Source organism: Oncorhynchus tshawytscha, unplaced genomic scaffold (genome assembly GCF_018296145.1).
Source record: "Oncorhynchus tshawytscha isolate Ot180627B unplaced genomic scaffold, Otsh_v2.0 Un_contig_2342_pilon_pilon, whole genome shotgun sequence".
NCBI classification, from domain to species: Eukaryota; Metazoa; Chordata; class Actinopteri; order Salmoniformes; family Salmonidae; genus Oncorhynchus; species Oncorhynchus tshawytscha.
In genome coordinates this window covers 31,688-59,449 of record NW_024608366.1, presented here as the reverse complement: position 1 = coordinate 59,449, position 27,762 = coordinate 31,688, and the positions used below count along the sequence as shown (strand labels likewise).

At 44.5% G+C, this 27,762-nt stretch overlaps 1 protein-coding gene across 4 annotated transcripts; it reads right to left on the bottom strand.

Moving 5' to 3' along the window:
• Nucleotides 1-3,626: 3,626 nt before the first annotated feature.
• On the bottom strand, nucleotides 3,627-27,745 carry LOC121843479 (calcium-transporting ATPase type 2C member 1-like). 4 transcript variants are annotated; one of them, XM_042313081.1, is made up of 9 exons: nucleotides 27,580-27,745; nucleotides 11,763-11,867; nucleotides 11,387-11,503; nucleotides 5,620-5,709; nucleotides 5,401-5,436; nucleotides 5,061-5,122; nucleotides 4,336-4,444; nucleotides 4,009-4,158; nucleotides 3,627-3,839 (listed from the first exon to the last, which is right to left on the bottom strand). In XM_042313081.1, the coding sequence occupies exons 1-9, from the start codon at nucleotides 27,601-27,603 to the stop codon at nucleotides 3,642-3,644; spliced, it is 891 nt and encodes a 296-aa protein (XP_042169015.1). In that variant the 5' UTR covers nucleotides 27,604-27,745; the 3' UTR covers nucleotides 3,627-3,641. The 4 variants fall into 4 exon arrangements, with proteins under 4 accessions (XP_042169015.1, XP_042169016.1, XP_042169014.1 ...); XM_042313082.1 differs by lacking the exon at nucleotides 27,580-27,745 and adding an exon at nucleotides 15,996-16,100; XM_042313080.1 differs by lacking the exon at nucleotides 27,580-27,745 and adding an exon at nucleotides 15,978-16,095.
• Between the last annotated feature and the right edge of the window lie 17 nt (nucleotides 27,746-27,762).

The following is a 27,762-nucleotide window of genomic DNA, read 5'->3' as shown; positions in this document are numbered from 1 at the left end:
ACAGTACCGTTCAAAAGTTTGGGGTTACTTAGAAATGTCCTTTTTGAAAGAAAAGCACATTTTTGTCCATTAAAATAACAACATATTGATCAGAAATACAGTCTAAGCCTTGTTAATGTTGTAAATGACTATTGTAGCTGGAAATGGCAGATTGGCGAGTTTCAGAAGAAAGTTATTTGTTTCTGGTCATTTTGAGCCTGTAATCAAATGCTGATGCTGCAGATACTCAACTAGTCTAAAGAAGGTCCGTTTTATTGCTTCTTTAAATCAGCACAACAGTTTTCAGATGTGCTAACATAATTGCAAAAGGTTTTCTAATGATGAATTAGCCTTTTAAAATGATAAACTTGGATTAGCTAACACAACGTGCCATTGGAACACAGGAGTGATGGTTGCAGATAATTGGCCTATGTAGATACTCCATAAATAATCTGCCGTTTCCAGCTACAATAGTCATTTACAACATTAACAATGTCTATGCTGTATTTCTGATCAATTTTAAATGGACAAAACAAGGACATTTCTAAGTGACCACACACACACAAATATATATATATATATACACACACACACATAATTAACTGGCTGGGAGCATTAACAGTCTCAGGGTTCTCCACAGGACTTTTAACAAGGTGGTGTTTTTTCAACACCTGTAACTGCCATTTTATACAATCTAGAGCAAAAAAAATGCCTTAATGATATCAAATAAAGTTTAAAAAATATATATAAATAATTATATATTTTTATTATATAGTGGCGCTGCCAGTCCGGAAGGTGGCGCACTGCCCGGCTTACATTCTTTGGGGGGGACTCTGAGTATACAATATACCTGTATATACAGTATAAACTGGCTTGGAGCCGTATATATATATATATACAGTATAAACTGGCTTGGAGTAGAATATATACACAGTATAAACTGGCTTGGAGCAGTATATATAGACACAGTATAAACTGGCTTGGAGTAGAATATATAGACAGTATAAACTGGCTTGGAGCAGTATATATAGACACAGTATACACTGGCTTGGATCCGTATATATAGACACAGTATAAACTGGCTTGGAGTAGAATATATACACAGTATAAACTGGCTTGGAGTAGAATATATACACACAGTATAAACTGGCTTGGAGTAGAATATATACACACAGTATAAACTGGCTTGGAGCAGTATATATAGACACAGTATAAACTGGCTTGGAGTAGAATATATACACACAGTATAAACTGGCTTGGAGTAGAATATATATAGACACAGTATAAACTGTCTTGGAGTCGAATATATACACAGTATAAACTGGCTTGGAGCAGTATATATAGACACAGTATAAACTGTCCTGGAGTCAAATATATACACAGTATAAACTGGCTTGGAGTAGTATATACAGTTGAAGTCAGAAGTTTACATACACTTAGGTTGGACTCATTCAAACTCATTTTTCAACCACTCCACAAATTTCTTGCTAACACACTATAGTTTTGGCAAGTCGGTTAGGACATCTACTTTGTGCATGACACAAGTCACTTTTCTAACAATTGTTTACAGACAGATGATTTCACTTATAATTCACTGTATCACAATTCCAGTGGGTCAGAATTTTAGATACAATAAGTTGTCTGTTTGGAACAGCTTGGAACATTACCGAAAATTATGTAATGGCTTTAGAAGATTCTGATAGGCTAATTTACATAATTTGAGTCAATTGGAGGTGTACCTGTGGATGTATTTCAAGGCCTACCTTCAAACTCAGTGGCTCTTTGCTTGACATCATGGGAAAATCAAAAGAAATCAGCAAAGATCCCAGAAAAAAATTATAGACCTCCACAAGTCTGGTTCATCCTTGGGAGCAATTTCCAAATGCCTGAAGGTACCACGTTCATCTGTACAAACAATAGTACGCAAGTATAAACACCATGGGACCACGCAGCCGTCATACCGCTCAGGAAAGAGATGCGTTCTGTCCCCTAGAGATGAATGTACTTTGGTGCCGAAAAGTGAAAATCAATCCCAGAACAACAGCAAAGGACCTTGTGAAGATGCTGGAGGAAACGCGTATAAAAGTATCTATATCCACAGTAAAACGAGTCCTATATCGACATAACCTGAAAGGCCGCTCAGCAAGGAAGAAGCGACTGCTCCAAAACCACCATAAAAAAGCCAGACTACAGTTTGCAACTGCACATGGGGACAAAGATCGTACTTTTTGTAGAAATGTCCACTGGCCTGATGAAACAAAAATAGAACTGTTTGGAAATAATGACCATTGTTATGTTTGGAGGAAAAAGGGGGAGGCTTGTAAGCCGAAGAACACCATCCCAACCGTGAAGCCGGGGGGGCAGCATCATGTTGTGGGGGTGCTTTGCTGCAGGAGGGACTGGTGCACTTCACAAAATAGATGGCATATTGAGGAAGGAAAAGTATGTGGATATATTGAAGCAACATCTCAAGACATCAGTCAGGAAGTTAAATCTTGTTTGCAAATGGGTTTTCCAAATGGACAATGACCCCAAGCATACTTCCAAAGTTGTGGCAAAATAACTTAAGGTCAACAAAGTCAAGGTATTGGAGTGGCCATCACAAAGCCCTGATCTTAATCCCATAGAAAACTTGTGGGCAGAACTGAAGAAGAGTGTGCGAGCAAGAAGGCCTACAAACCTGACTCAGTTACAGCAGCTCTGTCAGGAGGAATGGGCCAAAATTCACCCAACATTGTGGGAAGCTTGTGGAAGGCTACCCGAAACATCTGACCCAAGTTAAACAATTTAAAGGCAATGCTACCAAATACTAATTGAGTGTATGTAAACTTCTGACCCACTGGGAATGTGATGAAAGAAATAAAAGCTGAAATAAAATCATGCTCTACTTTTATTTTGACATTTCACATTCTTAAAATGAAGTGGTGATCCTAACTGACCTTAAACAGGGAATTTTTACTCAGATTAAACGTCAGGAATTGTGAAAAACTGAGTTTAAATGTATTTGGCTAAGGTGTATGTAAACTTCCAACTTCTACTGGCTTGGAGCAGTATATATAGACACAGTATCAACTGGCTTGGCGCAGTATATATAGACACAGTATCAACTGGCTGTGCGCAGTATATAGACAGTATAAACTGGCTTGGAGCATACAGTATGTCTATAGAAAATACCTATTGGAGAGGCAGACAAGAACATGCGAAACCCTTTGGTAACGTGTGTGTGTGTATATATTATATTATATATATATATATATATATATATACACACACGTTACCAAAGGGTATTGCATGTTCTTGTCTGCCTCTCCAATAGGTATTTTCTATATACACACACACGTTACCAATGTTCTTGAATGTTCTTGTCTGCCTCTCCAAGAGGTATTTTCTATAGACACATATATAAATATTTGCAAATAAATTCATTTTAAATCCTACAATGTGAACCTATCATGAAAATTACAGGCCTCTCTCATATTTTTAAGTGGGAGAACTTGCACAATTGGTGGCTGACTAAATACTTTTTGCCCCACTGTATATGTGTGTGTGGTATATATATATATATATAGCGACTTACAGTCATGCGTGGATACATTTTACATATGGGAAACGAACCCACCAATCCTGGTGTTGCAAGCGCCATGCTCTACCTACTGAGCCATTCAGGACCATGAGAACATGTGCACATTTGAGAACAACAAAAAATATGTAGTACCTATGATTCCAAAGGAATAAAGCGATAGCTGTTTTCCAAGAAGGTCCATGCTTTTCTGTAAAGGTGTTTTAGGGGCCTCCTCTGCTTGCATCATCTTAAAAACCTCTCCAAATTCAGAATTTTCTCCTGTTCCTATGACAATACCCTATAAGACAAAAACAAAAAAGTTACACAATGATATAAGATGTTATTAATCACAATCTGTAACTTTAATTTCCAGCCAGAAGTGCTGCTCCATAACTTATTGGTAAACTGTTGGGATGGGTTATGTGACATTGTGGTCAACCATGACCTTCAACAGACATCCTAGGTACCTTGGCTTTGCCACATCGCACCAGGGTTCCCATGAAGGCCACATTGCTGCGGGAGGTGATGTCATTGTTGGTGGGCTGGTGGGACGTGGACTTGGAGCAGGGCGTGGTCTCTCCCGTCAGACTGGACTCATCCACTGATAGGTCAGTTGCCTGGGAGAGAGAGGGGTGAAAGGGTTGCCAGTCACTTCAGCAATTCTTTTGCAGCCAGCTTTTTGTTGTTGAGTAGAGCCAGTGAAGTCTCACCCTTTGCAGATCTATGTTTATGTGTAAGAGTGAGGACGACAGTATCTTTTACAGCTTCTGAACAGGTGTGAGTGTATAACATACCTCAAAGAGTCGTAGATCAGCCGGGACTCTCTCCCCAACAGAGAGACAGACCGTGTCTCCAGGGACCAACTCCCGAGCCAGCATGCGCTCCAGATGTCCTTCCCTCACACTAGAGGGGGGAGAGATGGAGAGACAGAAACGGGGAGAACAAGACAGAGAGCGAGACAGAGAGCGCATGAGAAGAGAGAGGGAGACAAACGGGGAGAACGAGACAGAGGACGAGATAAAGAAAGAGCGAGACAGAGAGCGAGACCAGAGAGAGACAGAAAGCGAGACCGAGAGAGAGGACAGGGAATTGAACTGTAATCAGCAATGACCATGCTAATGCTACAGTATGCAAGCTATCCTGCACTATGCTAGTTCCACCACCAGCATCCAAGGGCAACAGCTTGTAGCAGCCTGGGGATATGGAAGAGAGAGTGTGTGTGTGTGTGAGTATTTTGAGGGGAGGGGGATCTTGTGTTTGAAGTGCAAATCTGGCCCTCTGGATCCTGTTTGAAGTGGAAATTACATCCATATCTCCATGTCCCCTTTACACTTCTTTCAGGAGGCACCAGTGCTTTCTTTATCCCAGGATGTGTGCACTAAGTCTATGGGAGTGACGATGGTCCTAAGCTGCTTCCACTGTCATGTTTGACTGTCATTCCATATGTAGATACAATTAGTGATGGGTGAGTAAGAAAAACATAGCAGAGAGCATTGGGGCTGAGAGAGGCAGTGCTCACCAGTGGCATTCTGGAGGCACAAGTTTTCCCAGCTCTTCAAGGGACTTCTCGGAGCGGTATTCCTTCAGAGAAACAGAGCGAGCATAGCTGAAACAACTCTCTACGAATGTCTTTGATCAGTTCTCATGCCCCTCATAAATGATGGAACAGCAATGTATTTCCAATGTTCTCTCTATGGAGACGAGCCCCACACACACACACGTCTGTTCCACTGTGATCTATTTGGCATCTGGCTTTGTGCTCTGAGAATACACCATGACATCTGCAGAGAAACACACTGACCGACTCCCTGTCACAACTAACACAGTTCACAGAGTGAAGGCAAATAAAGTCGTCTCACCTGGACAAAGGCAACTGTAACCACTATTATAATGGCCTGTCAAGGAGAAAAAGAGGGATGGGGAGAGAGAGAGAGAGATAATAGGTTAGCGCTTAACTCTCCATTCTCTGTAGTACCCAGTCTAATCCGTTGTCAGACACATTTCTGGAGCACCATGGAATTACTCACATTACTAAATGGTATACTATAAATAACCTGTGTGGTGATGGGGTTCCTTACCACTGTGATGCTGATGGCATCATCAAACTGGTGCATGAGCACACTGATGACAGCAGAGGCCAGTAGCAACATGATGAGAGGATCCTTAAACTGGGGGAGGGAGAGAGAGAGAATGCCATCATTGAGCTGCTGCACTGCACGATCAATACCAATGTTCCACATCTGATGTGATCCGTAGTGACTTGTGTGAGTGTGTGTGACTGAATGAGTGAGTGTGTGACTATATAGAAAAGACACAGAATAAGGGTCTCTGTACAGAGAAAGCCAGAAGCCCATTCATTTGTCAAACAAGGTCTTGGAAGCTGCCGGAAGGTTGTCACACACACAAGGTATACTGTATCTCAATGACACAGTAATACTTTCAATGACACGGCAAACCTCCAACACAGTCAGAAACTACATCTCCTCTACATGTGAAACCTCTCTGGCAGGCAGAGAGAGAGTAATGGCTGAATGTAGCCTGGTTCCTCTGGCAGACAGAGAGACAGAGAGAGACCAAGGGAGAGAGTAATGGCTGAATGTAGCCTGGTTCCTCTGGCAGACAGAGAGAGACACAGAGCGAGAGAGTGTGTAATGGCTGAATGTAGCCTGGTTCCTCTCTGGTTTCTTCCTAGGATACTGCCTTCTTAGGGAGCATTTCCTAGCCACCACGCTTCTACATCTGCATTGCTTGGTGTTTGGGGTTTTAGGCTGACTTTAGAAGCGAGGGGACTGACTAATCTACAAATCACCTTGCATCATAAATTACTACTTAATATTATTTGCAGATCAGTCAGTCGGTCACAATTGACCCATTATACATCATGGCTTTGATGCTCTCAAATATGGCCACTGACTGCACAGTGGGAGGACAGGTCCAATCTGTCAAGTCTGGGCAAGACACTAATTAGCCAGCCAATGGCGCGGTCGCTCCCTTTGCCAGGATAATTGAGGTGGCATGGCGAGTGGACAAAGCGCTGAGTCTACAGTAATTGTGTTCAATACTTACATAGGGGTTCAAAATCAGGTAGGAGTGACAGTGTTTGATTAAAGGCCTCCAGAGCCCTGGGTTCCTGGTTACTTCTGACAGGAACAAGATCCCCCTATAGGCCCATTACCTTCCTAAAGGCTGACATCACACTCTGGGACTTATCCTGTACACACAATTACCTCTGTAGTCAGTAGGGCTCCCTGTAGTCTAGCATCTGTAATTCAACTGCTCTGCAGTTACTTGTCTGTTCTGCCTTTCACATTAATTAACACAAGGACATCACAGTCTTTGACCATGTATGTACCCACTGTCGGCCTCTCAGAGGGATGGATTCAACACCACTATGTACCCACTGTCGGCCTCTCAGAGGGATGGATTCAACACCACTATGTACCCACTGTCGGCCTCTCAGAGGGATGGATTCAACACCACTATGTACCCACTGTCGGCCTCTCAGAGGGATGGATTCAACACCACTATGTACCCACTGTCGGCCTCTCAGAGGGATGGATTCAACACCACTATGTACCCACTGTCGGCCTCTCAGAGGGATGGATTCAACACCACTATGTACCCACTGTCGGCCTCTCAGAGGGATGGATTCAACACCACTATGTACCCACTGTCGGCCTCTCAGAGGGATGGATTCAACACCACTATGTACCCACTGTCGGCCTCTCAGAGAGATGGATTCAACACCACTATGTACCCACTGTTGGCCTCTCAGAGATGGATTCAACACCACTATGTACCCACTGTTGGCCTCTCAGAGAGATGGATTCAACACCACTATGTACCCACTGTTGGCCTCTCAGAGAGATGGATTCAACACCACTATGTACCCACTGTCGGCCTCTCAGAGAGATGGATTCAACACCAATAGGTACAGTGCTTTTTAGAGCGCAGTCTGATAACAGTGATAAATGACTCTTCACACCACCAGTTTATCCTTTGGGATGCTAAAAATGGATGAAAATCTGTAGTGGCAACGAGGTGCAGTGACGGGGGAGATAATGATGATGATGCCAAACTAAAGCCTTGAGCTGCTTTCTCACTTTGCTGCTAAAAATACTTGTGAGAAGATCACACACACACAAAATTTGGATCTGAGCTGATAATGGTATCATCCAAGAGACAAGGGAGACAGGGAGAGATGGAGCTGATGGTGGGAGCCTCCAGGAGACAGGGGAGAGATGGAACTGATGGTGGGAGCCTCCAGGAGACAGGGAGAGATGGAACTGATGGTGGGAGCCTCCAGAGGAGACAGGGGAGAGATGGAACTGATGGTGGGAGCCTCCAGGAGACAGGGAGAGATGGAGCTGATGGTGGGAGCCTCCAGGAGACAGGGGAGAGATGGAACTGATGGTGGGAGCCTCCAGGAGACAGGGGAGAGATGGAACTGATGGTGGGATCCTCCAGGAGACAGGGGAGAGATGGAACTGATGGTGGGAGCCTCCAGGAGACAGGGGAGAGATGGAACTGATGGTGGGATCCTCCAGGAGACAGGGAGAGATGGAACTGATGGTGGGAGCCTCCAGGAGACAGGGGAGAGATGGAACTGATGGTGGGAGCCTCCAGGAGACAGGGGAGAGATGGAACTGATGGTGGGAGCCTCCAGGAGACAGGGGAGAGATGGAGCTGATGGTGGGAGCCTCCAGGAGACAGGGGAGAGATGGAACTGATGGTGGGAGCCTCCAGGAGACAGGGGAGAGATGGAACTGATGGTGGGAGCCTCCAGGAGACAGGGGAGAGATGGAGCTGATGGTGGGAGCCTCCAGGAGACAGGGGAGAGATGGAGCTGATGGTGGGAGCCTCCAGGAGACAGGGGAGAGATGGAGCTGATGGTGGGATCCTCCAGGAGACAGGGGAGAGATGGAACTGATGGTGGGAGCCTCCAGGAGACAGGGGAGAGATGGAACTGATGGTGGGAGCCTCCAGGAGACAGGGGAGAGATGGAACTGATGGTGGGAGCCTCCAGGAGACAGGGGAGAGATGGAACTGATGGTGGGAGCCTCCAGGAGACAGGGGAGAGATGGAGCTGGTGGTGGGAGCCTCCAGGAGACAGGGGAGAGATGGAACTGATGGTGGGATCCTCCAGAGGAGACAGGGAGAGATGGAACTGATGGTGGGAGCCTCCAGGAGACAGGGGAGAGATGGAACTGATGGTGGGAGCCTCCAGGAGACAGGGGAGAGATGGAACTGATGGTGGGAGCCTCCAGGAGACAGGGGAGAGATGGAGCTGATGGTGGGAGCCTCCAGGAGACAGGGGAGAGATGGAACTGATGGTGGGATCCTCCAGGAGACAGGGGAGAGATGGAGCTGATGGTGGGAGCCTCCAGGAGACAGGGGAGAGATGGAACTGATGGTGGGAGCCTCCAGGAGACAGGGGAGAGATGGAGCTGATGGTGGGAGCCTCCAGGAGACAGGGGAGAGATGGAACTGATGGTGGGATCCTCCAGAGGAGACAGGGAGAGATGGAACTGATGGTGGGATCCTCCAGAGGAGACAGGGAGAGATGGAACTGATGGTGGGATCCTCCAGAGGAGACAGGGAGAGATGGAACTGATGGTGGGATCCTCCAGAGGAGACAGGGAGAGATGGAACTGATGGTGGGATCCTCCAGAGGAGACTGGGAGAGATGGAACTGATGGTGGGAGCCTCCAGAGGAGACAGGGAGAGATGGAACTGATGGTGGGATCCTCCAGAGGAGACAGGGAGAGATGGAACTGATGGTGGGAGCCTCCAGAGGAGACAGGGAGAGATGGAACTGATGGTGGGATCCTCCAGAGGAGACAGGGAGAGATGGAACTGATGGTGGGATCCTCCAGAGGCGACAGGGAGAGATGGAACTGATGGTGGGATCCTCCAGAGGAGACAGGGAGAGATGGAACTGATGGTGGGATCCTCCAGAGGAGACAGGGAGAGATGGAACTGATGGTGGGATCCTCCAGAGGAGACAGGGAGAGATGGAACTGATGGTGGGATCCTCCAGAGGAGACAGGGAGAGATGGAACTGATGGTGGGATCCTCCAGGAGACAGGGAGAGATGGAGCTGATGGTGGGGTCCTCCAGGAAACAGGGAGAGATGGAGCTGATGGTGGGGTCCTCCAGGAGACAGGGAGAGTACCACATTGCTGCTCTGTTCTGTACAGATAACCTGCCTGACTGGCACAGCCCAAACTAGTGACAGATTAAAGACCCAAATGCTTGTAGCTCTTCACTCAGTGTGTGTGTGTGTGTGTGTCAATACTGCTTATGACAGATTTCACACACACACACACACACACAAATAAATTAGCTAGACTGGATCATCTCTGGTAGTTCAGTAACTCAGTAAAGGCATGTCAGGCCTCAAGCCATAACACAGAGGAGGAATCTGATCTGGCCACAGAGGAGGAATCTGATCTGGCAACAGAGGAGGAATCTGATCTGGCAACAGAGGAGGAATCTGATCTGGCAACAGAGGAGGAATCTGATCTGGCAACAGAGGAGGAATCTGATCTGGGAACAGAGGAGGAATCTGATCTGACAACAGGGGAGTCGGGGGAGTGGGAGAATGGCACTCTCCCAAGTCAGACGATAGGGAGGGATGAATACAATAGTGGTGAATGAATACCCTGATTAATATTCTAGATAATTGTTCTATGTAATCTTGAGTAGTGCCCTGTACTGGGCAGTACTGCCTTTCTATGGACGCTGACCCTGTCACCTAGGGGAGTTAGGTTTGGGTCTTAAGCATTTTGGGACAAATGGTGTTGAGAAAATACCATAAAATGGAGAATGGAAAATGGTGCTACTGATAACCAGATCAGAGGCTGTTCTGGTTCAATCTGGCTAGATCCAAAGTGCCTCTGTAATTATGATCAGTACTTTAAAAAATAAATATATATATATTTTTAAAAAAGGATTTCCCCCCTGCAATTTAAACCAACCAAAGCTCCGAAGTACAGCAATGGCTCATGGCATAATTACGTATTTTTCTATATGTTTCCATGGCAACAGGAGGGTGCATCTCACGTCAACCACGTGATGAGTAAGTGGCTGATCTTTCATCTTCAGCAGGGTGTCAAATGGGGTGAAACAAAGAAGGAACAGAGAGAGAGAGGGGGTGAGAGAGGGGAGCGGGAGAGAGAGACGGGGGGAGAGAGCGGGTAGGGGGAGAGCGAGCGAGAGAGGGGGGGGAGATTGAGAGAGAGGAGAGGGGGGAGAGATTGAGAGAGGGGGGTAGCATCCCTCATTCTCTCCATCTCTCAGTGTGAAGGAGAAAAACAGCCTCTCAGGGCGGCAGCTCTATATTTATCCAACCGCTCATCACTTTGCTTCTGGCCATGGAAGACAGAAACTAGGCAGAATAGAGCGGCCCAGTTTTTTCCTCCTCATCTCTCCCTCCCTCCTACCCCAGAGGACACTGGGAGCTTTTGTCCTTGCAAAAGAAGTCAAGAGCAATCCAAGAGCGGGGCGGAGGAGGACAGCAGGTGATCTGTGATATTTCACATGTACTAAACACTACAGCATGTGGGGAGCTGCTTCTGAAACCTGAATCCCTGCAGCTTCGGCTTCAGCACTCGCTGGAAATGTCTTGTCAGTGGTGGGATGCTGTGCTAGAACTCCTGTATCAAAGCCAGGATGTATCAGGTGTGAGGGTGTTCCCTTTTCTGCTTATTTAGGCTTCACACACATGTACTACAACGCTATAATAACGGTATGAATTTCAGCTTTTGGTAGCTTCCCTTCACTCTCCAGGGAGTTGTACTTTTTCAGCTTGACAAGACATTTGTAGTTCTATCCGCCACTCACCTGGGAGATGTACTTCCTCCAGAGAGGCTCCTCCTCATTGATGTCGAACTCATTCCAGCCATGGTAGGCACGGCGACGGGTGACCTCACTGTGGGTCAGGCCGTACTGCAGGTCAGCCTGAGGGAAGGAGCATGGTTACCAACAACAACGGTGTCAGGTGACTAGCGTGTGATGATGAGATGAGGGGCTCACCCTTCAGTGTGCTGGTGCTGTTTGACAGTTCAGTGATGCTGACTAGGCCTAACTTGTGTCACCTAGCCATCTTAAGATGGATGCACTAACTAAGTCGTCTGGATAAGAGTGTCTGCTAAACGACTCAAATGTCTATGCACTAATGGTAATGGAATAAAATGTTAGTAAATTGTGCCATACGTACCTGCAGGACACACGTTACTTCGTTCACTGGTAATTCACTGGCTTTTTTTGAAGTTAGTACTGGAACCATGGTCTCATCTTCACATTGGGGTTGTCTCTCAGAAAGCTGCAACAGACAGACAATAACATTAGGAGAAACAAGACATATCCATTATCCTTGTATATAGCCCCGGTATTGGTATTTTATCGTGTTACTATTTCCTTTAGTTTATTTAGCTAATTTTTCTTACTTTTTAAAAACTCTGTATTGTTAGTGAAAGGCTGGTAAGTAAGCATTTCACAGTAAAGTCTACATCTGTTGTATTGCACATGTGACAAACAATTTGATTTGATTTAACACAATCCAAAATGTAATCCCTTGCATATTTAGTGTAGTCCAGGCAGCATGATGCTAAAACTACACCCACAGAGACTAGATGGTAGCCCTTCTCATCACGCCATAGCCTTTGCTATATCATAGCTTGAAGATGAAGGCTGCACTTCGCTCCACTATGCTGATGTTCTGCCGTTAGGTCAGATGTTCTACTGACCCCCAGGTTCACCAGGCAGCCAAACAATATCACTCATACGATGTCACCGAGATCAGGCATACCAGGACTAAGGCACAAACATGTTTCATGACAATCAACAAATCAACAGCTTTTTTGTGATCATTTTTTCAAAAGACAAAAAAAGCATGCTGGGAAAAAGAGTACTTCACAACAATGTACCATGTGCCAACTGGTTGCAATGCAGAGCTAGGTTATCTAATCCATCAACTGAGGTCCAGCAAAAGGCAGTGTGCTGTGCTCCCTCTGCCAACATAGACAGTCAACACCTGTGGTTACTCGTCAGCCCTCCTCGTCAAACAAACCATCTCACTCTGTTACCGTAGAGAGGATTGTAGGCAGGCGATGACACAGTAACCGTATGACAGGCAGGGGGATGAATGACCTGTTCTGTGCCTCTTCATCTCCCCCGGCCGCACCTCCTGGTCCTGCCCGTAACATCTACTGCTAAAAAGGTATCCAACCAACATCTGTGTGTCTCACAACTCCCCCAGAACAACCAAAATCCCACTCCTTCTCCTCCCTCGCCTGGTGTCTTCCCTCTCCTCTCCACCATTCAGATGAGACAAAGTATCTTACATAAGTAAGGAGGCTGAAGAGTGTTCTGTTAGCCTGAGAGGATTCCATCTAATTAAGAGTGACAAGAGCTTAAGCCTGGATCAGATTCTCTCTGTCTGTCTCCCCTCATCTTCACTCCCTCTCCCCTTCTCCCCCCCTCTCACTCCACTTGGTGTAGAATAATGAATGAAAAGGTCACACTTCTTTCTGTGGAACTGAAGAGCTCTAGAAGAAAAGCTGTAGAGAAGGAGAGGGCCTAGAGGCATGTAGGAGTGAATGAGTAGAGAACCCTCACTCCTCCTCTCCTCGTCCTTCCTCTCTCTTTACCATCTTCCAACCGCTCTTTACTGCTCTTTCTCTTTAGTCTTCCCCCTACTCAGGTTCTGACAAGAGGCAGAAATTCCCACTCTACAGGGTAACTCATTTCCTGGCCAGCCAGATAGGCCTACAGGTCTTCCAAACAAGTTGTGTTCTCATCTATAGATTTAGAATAATGAGGCAAGTCAAAAACCTACTGCTCGATCAATCAAAAAAGCCAACAAAAAACAAATGTTGATCTATTTTACACAGAAAGACACTATAGTTAGCTAAATGAAGAGATGAAGTGTCCTTCTTATACCAGGGGAACATCCCCAGAAAGGTTATATTACACTAAGTGAATGCAAACCCTAACAGACACATACAATTGAATACACCCTAACACACACACAATCTATCAAAGCTCTCCAATAGTGCTGAGCGATGTCTTTTAAACAACTAATTGACCTGTTGTTTTTTTCTGTGAGCTCAATGCACACATTGCACAGTTTCTCTAGAGATTAATCAGATCCAAGTCTGAACCGTGCGATGTAATGGGGGGTTGTAGTTTCCCACAGGCCAATAATCTACATAGTTCAGAGCATAAAACGTGGTAATTAACTACAATGACCATAATCCATTGATCATCATCTTGTCCGGTCTGTGTTTATTTTATGCCTGCTACAGGAGAAGAATGCACTATTGTGAGGGGATATAGAGAGCCGCCGTTGCATCACGAGGTATCATCTAAGTGATTGATAGTTGATAGTCAGCCGTCATTAAAGTATGTCTTGTTTACTTTGAATAACTACTCAAATATCTCTACAGAGATGAGATGACTTGGAATGAAATAATAAAGTCATCAAATAAGTGTAATATACACTAATATTTTATTAAAGTAAAGTGTTGTGAATAACTGATAAGCAGTAATGGACAGTCACTAAAATCACGGGACTTTTATTAATTGTTTTATTCTGTGTTGTTACAGCATTTCAACCCACATAATGCATAGTGCATTTAATATTGTTTAAAAAAATTATAAAAACCCTTGATTATTATTTATTTTAAATCGAACCGAAATCGAACAGACCTCAAAAAGCACTAATCACTCAGCACTACTCTCCAACCCTGTTCCTGGAGAGATACCCTCCTGTAGGTTTTCACTCCAACCCTGTTCCTGGAGAGCTACCCTCCTGTAGGTTCACACTCCAACCCTGTTCCTGGACAGCTACCCTCCTGTAGGTTCACACTCCAACCCTGTTCCTGGACAGCTACCCTCCTGTAGGTTCACACTCCAACCCTGTTCCTGGACAGCTACCCTCCTGTAGGCAGTGGCAAGTTGATACCGTGAGAAAGGGGCTTTGAAAGAAAGATGAGGGTGGTGATAGGGCTAGGTTACTGCTGTACGCCAACTCACCTTCCCCTATGCTCACTACCAGCTTCTTAGTGTAAACACAGAGTCAAATCAAACAGAAACGGAGCTATACGTCAGCGTTCCTACTCTCGCTTCAGAACAACTGTGATTAGGAAGACAAAGGAGGAAGGATTTTCCCTACTACAATTTGATCACAAGTTAATTCATCCACTCCATCCTGTGTCCCTGACTGTCAATCCATCACATTTCACTCCACATCCCCTTATCAATCCATCTTGTTGGAGACACCTGCCTTAAACTAACCCTACATGGACACAGCGACAGACTAACCCTACATGGACACAGCGACAGACTAACCCTACATGGACACAGCGACAGACTAACCCTACATGGACACAGCGACAGACTAACCCTACATGGACACAGCGACAGACTAACCCTACATGGACACAGCGACAGACTAACCCTACATGGACACAGCGACAGACTAACCCTACATGGACACAGCGACAGACTAACCCTACATGGACACAGCGACAGACTAACCCTACATGGACACAGCGACAGACTAACCCTACATGGACACAGCGACAGACTAACCCTACGGCCACAGCGACAGACTAACCCTACGGCCACAGCGACAGACTAACCCTACGGCCACAGTGACAGACTAACCCTACGGCCACAGTGACAGACTAACCCTATGGACACAGTGCAACAACAGTGCTGTTAATTTGACTAAACTTTCTAACCCATTGGCAAACCACATTTAGGCTATGTTACCACCAAACAAACAAAGAGAACTCAGTAACCTAGCCCACAGAGAACTCAGTAACCTAGCCCACAGTGAACCAAACACACAGATGCAATCTGTCACATACACGGTGTTGGGTCCAGGTCCATTATAGGACCAAGCAGGCCGGGGTTCAAATGCATAGAGTATTTAAATATTTGTATTTAAAAATAAAAATGTGTCTGTGTATTTGAGTTTTTTCAAATACATGCCCAAACATCAACTTTATTTACAAATACATTCTAATATTCAAATACTTGTATTTTCAAAGAGAAAATATCTAAATACTTACAAAATGTCTATGAAATAAGGCCTTATTGAAATAGCCTAAATGGTATTTAAACCCTGGTCTGTTTACAGTAGTGCATTCATCATAAGGTAGCTAGGTGAGAGAACAACATACTACAGGTGTTGTTTCCTGGTCCAGGTCAGTCAATATCTCTGTAAATCAGGCTGCTACCTGTCAATATAAACAGGTTGAGTGGCTGAATCACAGTCTGGGGAATCTGTTTCTCCCTCTTTCTCAAGCAAACAAAGAGAAAATCAGTGGCCTATCACACAGAGAACCAAACACACAGCTGCAAATTGTCTCCCGCACACCCTCTCTCACAAAAAGACAGGCTAGACTTGACAGACTGCACATACTATTATAGGTGTAGTTACCGGGTCCTGGATGGCCATTATCGTTGTAGATCAGGCTGCTACCTGTCAATATCAACAGGTTGACTGGCTGCATTAGTTTGTCTCTCTCCCTCAAGCTAATAAGAGGCAATAGGTACAATCAGAGTATTGTGCATTCACAGGGTCTGATCTGAACATGGTCAACACACGCCTACTTTAACACACGCCTACTGAGTAGCCATAGGGAGGAGGAGCACCAGGATCAAAGAGGAGCAATCAGCTCAAATATGGAAAGGAGAGATGAGCTCAAACAAGACCTGTTGAGAGGTCAATGGAAAGGAGAGATGAGCTCAAACAAGACCTGTTGAGAGATCAATGGAAAGGAGAGATGAGCTCAAACAAGACCCGTTGAGAGGTCAATGGAAAGGAGAGATGAGCTCAAACAAGACCCGTTGAGAGGTCAATGGAAAGGAGAGATGAGCTCAAACAAGACTCGTTGAGAGGTCAATGGAAAGGAGAGATGAGATCAAACAAGACCTGTTGAGAGGTCAATGGAAAGGAGAGATGAGATCAAACAAGACCTGTTGAGAGGTCAATGGAAAGGAGAGATGAGATCAAACAAGACCTGTTGAGAGGTCAATGGAAAGGAGAGATGAGATCAAATAAGACATTGTGAGAGGTCAATGGAAAGGAGAGATCAGATCAAATAAGACATTGTGAGAGGTCAATGGAAAGGAGAGATCAGATCAAATAAGACAATGTGAGAGGTCAATGGAAACACCACACGAATGCAATAGAGTTCAAGAGATGGCCATGAGTTTTTGGAACACTACAGGAATCGAGCTTGGCGATACGGACACAAATACATATCGCAATAAATTGCCCTGAATTGATGAGATAAACCTATTATTCTATTTATCGTTATGACATAAAAATTTAAAAAATGATATACTAGTTTGATGGTTGTAGCCATCAATTGTCCCATTAACAATCACCCATATTAGTAAACTTACTTCATTTCAAACTTCAAATGTTTCTAGTATAGGCTTGTAATGAACAATATCAGCAAAATGCCTGCGGTAAGTGATCGGTGTTGATCATTTTTGGTTTACCGTCCCAGCTCTATACTGGAATGTTTTGTACTAAAAGATTCAAATATTATTATCTGACATTGTCCAGACGTTCCAGGTAGAGAGAAGGAGTGTGCAGAGAATATTTCAATAATAGCTAGCCAGGCTAAGATGCTATGCTTTCATAGTGACTCAGCGAAACATAGAAGCCGTGCCAATGAACAAACAAAGACTGCTCTTTGCACTGACAGAGGGCTGCTGGGGACTGTCACTGTTACTTGTGGGTAAGTCTGCAGTCAAGAGAGAAGAGACAGAGATTGGAAAATTCCTACAAATCGCATGACTTCCGCTTGTTTCCACCCAGAACAATGCTAGATGCTAGAGGTCGACCGATTATGATTTTTCAACGCCGATACCGATTATTGGGGGACCAAAAAAGCCGATACCGATTAAATCGACCTATTTTTAAAATTTATAATAATGACAATTACAACAATACTGAATTAACACTTATTTTAACTTAATATAACACATCAAAAAAATGAATTTAGCCTCAAATAAATAATGAAACATGTTCAATTTGGTTTAAATAATGCAAAAACAAAGTGTTGGAGAAGAAAGTAATATGTGCCAATATGCAATATGTGCCATGTAAAAATGTGTGCCATGTAAAAAAGCTAACGTTTAAGTTTCTTGCTCAGAACATGAGAACATATGAAAGTTGGTGGTTCCTTTTAACATGAGACTTCAATATTCCAAGGTAAGAGGTTTTGGGTTGTAGTTAATATAGTATTTATTGGACTATTTCTCTCGATACCATTTGTATTTCATTAACCTTTGACTATTGGATATTCTTAGGCACTATAGTATTGCCAGTGTAACAGTATAGCTTCTGTCCCTCTCCTCGCTCCTACCTGGGCTCGAACCAGGAACACATAGAAAACAGCCACACTCGAAGCATCGTTAACCATCGCTCCACAAAAGCCGCGGGGGGAATAACTACTCCAAATCTAAAAGCGAGTGACGTTTGAAACGGTATTAGCGCACACCCAGCTAACTAGCTAGCCATTTCACATGGGTTACACCAGCCATCAGGCTGATAGGCTTGAAGTTATAAACAGCGCTGTGCTTGCGAAGAGCTGCTGGCAAAACGCACTAAAGTGCTGTTTGAATTAATGATTACAGGCCTGCTGCTGCTCAGTCAGACTGCTCTATCAAATCAGACTTAATTATAACATGATAACACACAGAAATATGAGCAGAATCCGGAAACTATCATTTCGAAAACAAAACGTTTATTATTTCAGTGAAATACAGAATCGTTCTGTATTTTATCTAACAGGTGGCATCCCTAAGTCTAAATATTCTTGTTACATTGCACAACCTTCAATGTTGTCATAATTACGTAAAATTCTGGCAAATTAGTTCGCAATGAGCCAGGCAGCCCAAACTGTTGCATATACCCTGACTCCGCGTGCAATGAACACAAGAGAAATGACTAGGCAAGTCAGTTAACCCACCGTTCCTAGGTCGTCATTGAAAATAAGAATGTGTTCTTAACTGACTTGCCTAGTTAAATAAAGGTATAAAAAAATATATTTTAAAAATATCGGAAATCGGAGACCAAAAATACAGATTTCCGATTGTTATGAAAACTTGAAATCGGCCCTAATTAATCGGCCATTCCAATTAAATCGGTCGAACTCTACTAGATGTTATTGTTAAAAAAAACACAATAGCATGGGCGTTATAACATTTACCGTCACATCAGTGTGAATAATGCTGTGAGCCAGCTGATGGGTGTGCCAGGTAAGCAGGCACACAAGGAAGATTGTAGCCTAACTCTTCAGCCTATGAAAGAGCTCACCTTGCAGGTCATTCTTAAGGATTTGCAAAGAAAAAAACATTTCATCCAACATTTTCTACATAGCAAAACACTCCTATAAACAACACAGGGGCACAAAGAGAAACTGTTGAAAATGACTAGAATCATTCATGTTCTGACCTTGCAATACAGAGGCAGGGACTCAGGTGCCCTTAAGAAAGGCCTTATTATGTCCTTCTACAATGTGTTCAGAGGGGCCATTGTTGAACAAGACAACAGCGATTAAGATACGCAACCTGACAAGGGTTTCAGAAAAAGCCTACCCATTACCTACTGTAGGAAGTCGTTGGCTTCAGCCTACCCATTCCCTACTGTAGGAAGTCGTTGGCTTCAGCCTACCCATTACCTACTGTAGGAAGTCGTTGGCTTCAGCCTACCCATTACCTACTGTAGGAAGTTGTTGGCTTCAGCCTACCCATTACCTACTGTAGGAAGTTGTTGGCTTCAGCCTACCCATTCCCTACTGTAGGAAGTCGTTGGCTTCAGCCTACCCATTACCTACTGTAGGAAGTCGTTGGCTTCAGCCTACCCATTACCTACTGTAGGAAGTTGTTGGCTTCAGCCTACCCATTACCTACTGTAGGAAGTCGTTGGCTTCAGCCTACCCATTCCCTACTGTAGGAAGTCGTTGGCTTCAGCCTACCCATTACCTACTGTAGGAAGTCGTTGGCTTCAGCCTACCCATTACCTACTGTAGGAAGTCGTTGGCTTCAGCCTACCCATTACCTACTGTAGGAAGTCGTTGGCTTCAGCCTACCCATTACCTACTGTAGGAAGTCGTTGGCTTCAGCCTACCCATTACCTACTGTAGGAAGTCGTTGGCTTCAGCCTACCCATTACCTACTGTAGGAAGTCGTTGGCTTCAGCCTACCCATTCCCTACTGTAGGAAGTCGTTGGCTTCAGCCTACCCATTCCCTACTGTAGGAAGTCGTTGGCTTCAGCCTACCCATTCCCTACTGTAGGAAGTCGTTGGCTTCAGCCTACCCATTCCCTACTGTAGGAAGTCGCTGGCTTCAGCCTACCCATTCCCTACTGTAGGAAGTCGTTGGCTTCAGCCTACCCATTCCCTACTGTAGGAAGTCGTTGGCTTCAGCCTACCCATTCCCTACTGTAGGAAGTCGTTGGCTTCAGCCTACGCATTCCCTACTGTAGGAAGTCGTTGGCTTCAGCCTACCCATTCCCTACTGTAGGAAGTCGTTGGCTTCAGCCTACCCATTACCTACTGTAGGAAGTCGTTGGCTTCAGCCTACCCATTCCGTACTGTAGGAAGTCGTTGGCTTCAGCCTACCCATTACCTACTGTAGGAAGTCGTTGGCTTCAGCCTACCCATTACCTACTGTAGGAAGTCATTGGCTTCAGCCTACCCATTCCCTACTGTAGGAAGTCATTGGCTTCAGCCTACCCATTACCTACTGTAGGAAGTCGTTGGCTTCAGCCTACCCATTACCTACTGTAGGAAGTCGTTGGCTTCAGCCTACCCATTACCTACTGTAGGAAGGCGTTGGCTTCAGCCTACCCATTACCTACTGTAGGAAGTCGTTGGCTTCAGCCTACCCATTCCGTACTGTAGGAAGTCGTTGGCTTCAGCCTACCCATTACCTACTGTAGGAAGTCGTTGGCTTCAGCCTACCCATTCCTACTGTAGGAAGTCGTTGGCTTCAGCCTACCCATTACCTACTGTAGGAAGTCATTGGCTTCAGCCTACCCATTCCCTACTGTAGGAAGTCAGCCTTTACCTACTGTAGGAAGTCTTCAGCCTACCCATTACCTACTGTAGGAAGTCGTTGGCTTCAGCCTACCCATTACCTACTGTAGGAAGGCGTTGGCTTCAGCCTACCCATTCCCTACTGTAGGAAGTTGTTGGCTTCAGCCTACCCATTCCGTACTGTAGGAAGTTGTTGGCTTCAGCCTACCCATTACCTACTGTAGGAAGTCGTTGGCTTCAGCCTACCCATTCCCTACTGTAGGAAGTCGTTGGCTTCAGCCTACCCATTACCTACTGTAGGAAGTCGTTGGCTTCAGCCTACCCATTCCCTACTGTAGGAAGTCGTTGGCTTCAGCCTACCCATTCCCTACTGTAGGAAGTCGCTGGCTTCAGCCTACCCATTCCCTACTGTAGGAAGTCGTTGGCTTCAGCCTACCCATTACCTACTGTAGGAAGTCGTTGGCTTCAGCCTACCCATTACCTACTGTAGGAAGTCATTGGCTTCAGCCTACCCATTACCTACTGTAGGAAGTCATTGGCTTCAGCCTACCCATTACCTACTGTAGGAAGTCGTTGGCTTCAGCCTACCCATTACCTACTGTAGGAAGTCGTTGGCTTCAGCCTACCCATTACCTACTGTAGGAAGTCATTGGCTTCAGCCTACCCATTACCTACTGTAGGAAGTCATTGGCTTCAGCCTACCCATTACCTACTGTAGGAAGTCGTTGGCTTCAGCCTACCCATTCCCTACTGTAGGAAGTTGTTGGCTTCAGCCTACCCATTCCCTACTGTAGGAAGTCGCTGGCTTCAGCCTACCCATTCCCTACTGTAGGAAGTCGTTGGCTTCAGCCTACCCATTACCTACTGTAGGAAGTCGCTGGCTTCAGCCTACCCATTACCTACTGTAGGAAGTCGCTGGCTTCAGCCTACCCATTACCTACTGTAGGAAGTCGCTGGCTTCAGCCTACCCATTACCTACTGTAGAAAGTCGCTGAAGTAGTTGAGCGGCCTTTCAGGTTATGTTGATATAGGCCTCGTTTTACTGTGGATATAGATACCTTTGTACCTGTTTCCTCCAGCATCTTCACAAGGTCCTTTGCTGTTGTTCTGGGATTGATTTCCACTTTTCACACCAAAGTACATTCATCTCTAGAGGACAGAACGCATCTCCTTCCTGAGCGGTATGACAGCTACGTGGTCCCATGGTGTTAATACTTGTGTACTATTGTTTGTACACAAGTCAACTTAGTGTATGTAAACTTCTGACCCACTGGAATTGTGATACAGTGAATTATAAGTGAAATAATCTGTCTGTAAACAATTGTTGGAAAAATGACTTGTGTCATGCACAAAAACTACAGTTTGTTAACAAGAAATTTGTGGAGTGGTTGAAAAACAAGTTTTAATGACTCCAGCTAAAGTGTATGTAAACTTCCCACTTCAACTGTAGGCATTCGGTATAAACATGCAATCTAACCATGTGTAGAACAGAAACAGGTGATGACAAATGTTGATCTGTGGTGCAAATGATCACCGTCTGCTTGAGGGAGCATGAAAATAGTGTGCTGCTGAATCTAGTTAGGTTAATAATAGAACGTGGGCTATCTTGGACACTGGGCAGGGTCTGCTGGTCCAGTGTATAGACTCAATGCCTGAGGGCCAGATAAATGATTAGACCACAGGCTATTACCGTCCTTCTCTCACCCTGGGATTTACTGGCAGGGGGAGGGTTGGGCGGCAGGAGAAAAGAAAGAAAGGCAAATTGGGCCTCTATTACCAGAATGCTAACAAAATTTGCACAAACTAATAGCGAAATCACAGACGCTGTTAGCTAAATGTTAACGAACGAACGAAAACAAACTACTTGCAAAGACAGGCAAATCCAGCTCATAATGCTATACAAGCATAGCCAGTAGCTACCGAATGTAATTTACAAGCAAGAGTGAATGAGAGAAATTGTGCAAATTAACAAAGTTGTGATGAAGGCTTTTCTGAAGGAAGAGCAGCGTGTTTTCGGGTGGCTCCAGAGTGGCGCAGCGGTACTGCATCTCAGTGCAAGAGGCGACACTACAGTCCCTGGTTCGAATCCCAGCTGAATCACATCTGGCCGTGATTGTGAGTCCCATAGGGAGGCGCACAATTGGCCCAGCGTCGGTCGGGTTTGGCCACCATGGTAAATAAGAATTTGTTCTTAACTGACTTGCCTGGTTAAATAAAGTTTAAAAAACAGAGGAGAGGGGAAGAAGAACAGAGGAGGGAGAAAAAACAAGTCGGAAGCACAGGGAAAAATGGCAATGTACAGATAACTCACCCAGAACTTTTTGATTTCTGGCAGAAAGACATTATAAGATATCAGATGGCAAACATTTAATAGTGAATTGTAGTGTAAATTCATCTCATGTGCGCTGCAGAAGAGAGACTCTGATAGATATAGAACACATTGGACCTGCTTCCTCCCGTTGTGTTATTTACAAGCAAACACATGACTGGCTCAACTGTTCTGGGGAACTACGGTAAGCTTCATAATGTAAAATAATGTGACAGCTGAAATGAAGAACGCAATTGGCTTTATCTCCTAATGTACTGCACAAGTTGACTGCAGGTATTAACTTAAAAAGTAGCTACAAACATTAAATTGTTTTGAAAACTTCACGTGGCAATTATCAAATACCCTGGTATAAAGTACAGTGCATTCGGAAATACACCGTAGGGTTGGTGCCAGGTTTCCTCCAGACATGATGCTTGGCATTTAGTTCAAATAGTTCAATCTTAAGTTTCATCATGAACTAAGAGTCCTTTAGGTGCTGCCATGTGCCTTTTACTGAGCAGTGGCTTCCGTCTGGCCACTCTACCATAAAAGCCTGATTGGTGGAATGCTGCAGAGATGGTTGTCCTTCTGGAAGGTTCTCCCATCTCTACAGAAGAACTCTGGAGCTCTGTCAGAGTGACAACTGGGTTCTTGGTCACCTCCCTGGCCACTGTGTTCTTGGGGACCTTCAAAACTGCAGACATTTTTGGTACCCTTCCCCAGATCTGTGCCAAGATGCTATCCTTTCTCAAAGCTCTACGGACAATTCCTTCGACCTCATGGCTTGGTTTTTGCTCTGACATACACTGTCAACTGTGGGACTCTATAGAGACCGGTTTATGCCTTTACAAATCATGTCCAATCAATATAATTTATCACAGGTGGACTCCAATCAAGGTGTAGAAACATCTCAAGGCTGATCAATGGAGACAGGTCGCACCAGAGGTCAATTTCGAGTCTCATTGCAAAGGGTCTGAATACTTATGTAAATAAGGGAAGGTTTAAATGTTTTATACATTTGCAAAATGTTCTAAAAAACTGTTTTTGCTTTGTCCTTACGGGGTATTGTGTGTCCATTGATGAGGATTTTAATTTAAATTTAATCCATTTTATAATAAGGCTGTAACATAACGTGGAAAAAGTCAAAGTCAAGAACGCACTGTATATACGGTATCCCACCAAAGCCTAACACAAGTTCTAGGTGCCGCTGTCTGGAACAGGGGTCTGGAACAGAGGTGGGTTTATTAAAAGGCCACAGTGAGTGACAGCAGTCAGGCTGGGAAAGAGAAAGACAGGACTGGTAATAGAGACATGTCAGTCCACAAGGGAGTGGCAGAAAAAGAACAGAGAGCGAGGGGAGGGATACTGTGATTAGACAGGTGGTAAGGGGTGGATTGAAGGATTGTGAGAGTGAGGATAAAGCTGTACAATTTAAGCTCTAAAGGCATGGAGTTACAGGGAGAGAAGATGGACAGAGAGATGTGGTGAGCGCAAGAGAGACAGTGAGAGCGAAAGAATATGGTGGGCCTGGGGAGGTGAGAGAAAAATAGAACGAGGACAGCGAGAGAGCGAGGACAGACAGAAGAGCAAAGAGAGCGAGGACAGACAGAAGAGCAAAGAGAGCGAGGACAGAGAACAGAGCAAAGAGAGCGAGGACAGACAACAGAGCAAAGAGAGCGAGGACAGACAACAGAGCAAAGAGAGCGAGGACAGACAACAGAGCAAAGAGAGCGAGGACAGACAACAGAGCAAAGAGAGCGAGGACAGACAACAGAGCAAAGAGAGCGAGGACAGACAACAGAGCAAAGAGAGCGAGGACAGACAACAGAGCAAAGAGAGCGAGGACAGACAACAGAGCAAAGAGAGCGAGGACAGACAACAGAGCAAAGAGAGCGAGGACAGACAGAGCAAAGAGAGCGAGGACAGACAGAGCAAAAACAGGGAGGGGGCTTGGGCAATGGCTGTACCAGTCCGCCTCCCGTTTCACTTTGCCACCACACCCCTCTCCCTCCCTTTGACAGGCAAACATAAAGAGCAAACACACTAACTCCACACCTATTCCCAACAACACGGATACAGCCCCCTCCCTGCCCGGCATCCTATCTGGACTGAATAACTTCCCAGGGTCAAGGATGGTTGACTTTATTATAGGTGCCTAGCCGCCTACTATTTTGCTTTTGTAACCATCCAATGACGCTGTGTTAACTTATCACCAAGGCAACTTGCAGAGAGCAGATTTCATAACACTGCATCGAAGAATAAACACAGGTGGTAGCCTAGCATACTCAACTGAACAACTTGAGTTACAGTGGGCATTGACACGGCCTAGTTCATTTTAAGGATACCGTTCTCATCCTAAACAAGTAAAACATGTTTCTGACGTTAAACAGAAACAAAGTTTCTGTCTGAAATGCTCTGGCATTACTCACAATATTTTGCAGTGGAAATTAACTAAACCACTTTTTATGATGTCTGTGAGATGAGGGCACTTGGTCTAATTTTTCAGGACCAGTGATTATCTTAGACACCCACTGTAGGCTATGGCTGTTAATACCTGTTTCATAACTATTTAATTATATTGCGTAAACTCATCACCAAGGCAACATGCACTGACAAGATTTCATAATACTGTCTCTCTTTACATCAGAGAACAAACACCCTGACTAACCTGGTACATGACCCTCTCAGAAACACCAGGTAGCTTAGTCTACTCAACTGAATCAACTTCAGTAACAGATGGCATGCATACTAGGGAAGGTCATTTCTGGGACATAATATTCTTATCCTCCTCCACTAAAGAAAATGAAGTTTCCCACACAAAGTAGTGCATATGTGTGTGTGTTCGCAGTGTTTCCCCTACATGCATTTAGCGGATGGTAAAATGTTTTCAGTTTAAACTTCAAAACGACTAAAACTAGATATAAATTATGTAAAAATATAATTGAACAATATATTTTAAATAAGATTGTCTTTGAGAACCAACAACACAAAAATTGTTAAACTAGACATTCAGGGAGAACCTAAAAATGTAACAAAAAAAATGGCATGGCATGGGACCCATTGATTTTGTTATAATGTTTAAGTCACTCAGATAGCATAGGGACATGACATAAGCCATGGCAAAATGGCTTATGTAGGATGTGTAGGAAATTAGATTTATAACAGAAACATGTTGTCTCTGCAGCCAATAGGACGGCTGTGGTTAAAAACGTTGTGGGATAGGCTAATCAAAGTTCAAAAAGGTCAATATGAACTCTTGTCCATCGTTTATAGGCCCAGTTATTAACACAGGTCTAGTTTATATGACGTTATTAAATCAATGTAAATGGTGCACACACCAACACGTACATCTAGCTATTGCCAAACTGGTCATTGGAAGTGTTGCAAATGTGCAGGCCTAATTATAAACACAGTTTAGCTAAGTACACAGTCTAAATGCATCACAAAAGTATTTATATACATTGTCAAGGCAATTTTGAAGCTACAGCACTTAGCCTAGTCTGCAGTTGCCTTACTGTGCACGCCACGCTAGTTGAACATTTTTCTGTTGTAGTAATGGGTGGTCCTCTTTGACCCCAGAGGCTCTCTCTCTGAGAAAGAATAGCATGTCTGTCGATAATGATAAACTTCAGGTTGCTCTCACACACACACACTCTCTCTGATTGTAGGCTGTCTGACTGTGAATGACTTGATACACCCATGCAGCCCCATTCAAATGACTATGTAAGTATGTGTAGGCTAATTGTTCGTGTTTGTTTACGTGGCTGGTTGCATTGCCTTGCTGGATTCTGAATTTATATCAGTCAATTGGCAAACACCTCCTGAATTAAATTCAGTCAACATCCCCTGAATTAGATTCAGTCAACTTTATGAACCTGTCAGAAACAAAAACACAATGCTCGATAACAACGACACCGTGAACACTGAATGCAACAAGGCTTAGCCAAAGCTACACCCTCGTGGTTAGTGTGTGTTGCGCTATCTAGGTCATTGCTCTACCTACTATTGCATTGACACGTTTTATTGATCAGCAAAATTCAACATGTTGTTTAGTTGCTTGCAAATAGATTTGTTTAAAATTGTAAGAAGAACAAAAGTATTCGTGTATTTAAGGTAGTATCACCAGGGGGTTAGTAACATCGCCGTTCCGTGCTAGTGGAAAACGACAGCAATAAAGTGGGCCGGCCAGGGCAATATAACGCTAACTTTACTTTATATAACCGTCATAGATAGTTACGAGGATATGGTTGTTGGGATATGGCAAACTACATGTTCTTGTACCTAGATAGCCATTGTTGGTTTTGTTGTTCTTTGACATGAAGCTGCTGTATCCCTGAACCAGCTCAAAGTTCGCTGTGACAACAAACAACTAACGTTATCCTGTATGACAGCAATTTATACAAGGCAAGTAAACAGTATTTTTAGCGACACAACACCACGCTCACCTCTCGTGATCATGGAGCTCTCGACAGTAACATTATACTGTACTGTAGCTAGCTAACGTTACATTGTCTTTCCCTTGCGCCAGCTCCCCCCACTGTCCTTTTAGAACAAAACCATTGTCAACACATTGCTTTATATCTAAATACAACTCACTATTGGGTATATACTATGTTGTAAATATATGAATATAACATTCAGAAATCCGGAAACTTACCAGCCGCTCCTGTTTCTTCAGCATCTTCCGTAAAATCCACTGTCGCTTCTCTCTGACGGACGGTCACCGGTGAGATCAGCACGCTAGTCGCGTAGAAGGGGCGGGGATAAAGGGCTGTATTTGAATCATCGAAACAGTTCCTCTCCTCGTCCCCTTTTCTCGTTCATTGACATTAGGCAACTT

Excerpts from the sequence above, each read along its gene's own strand:
- LOC121843479 (XM_042313079.1), bottom strand. The coding sequence starts at position 12,750 with ATGTTACGGGCAGGACCAGGAGGTGCGGCCGGGGGAGATGAAGAGGCA. Across the intron at positions 5,123-5,400 it reads TTACAGTTGCCTTTGTCCAG|GAATACCGCTCCGAGAAGTC; the intron begins GTGAGACGACTT and ends GTTTCTCTGAAG. Across the intron at positions 4,159-4,335 it reads CTGATCTACGACTCTTTGAG|GCAACTGACCTATCAGTGGA; the intron begins GTATGTTATACA and ends TCTCTCTCCCAG.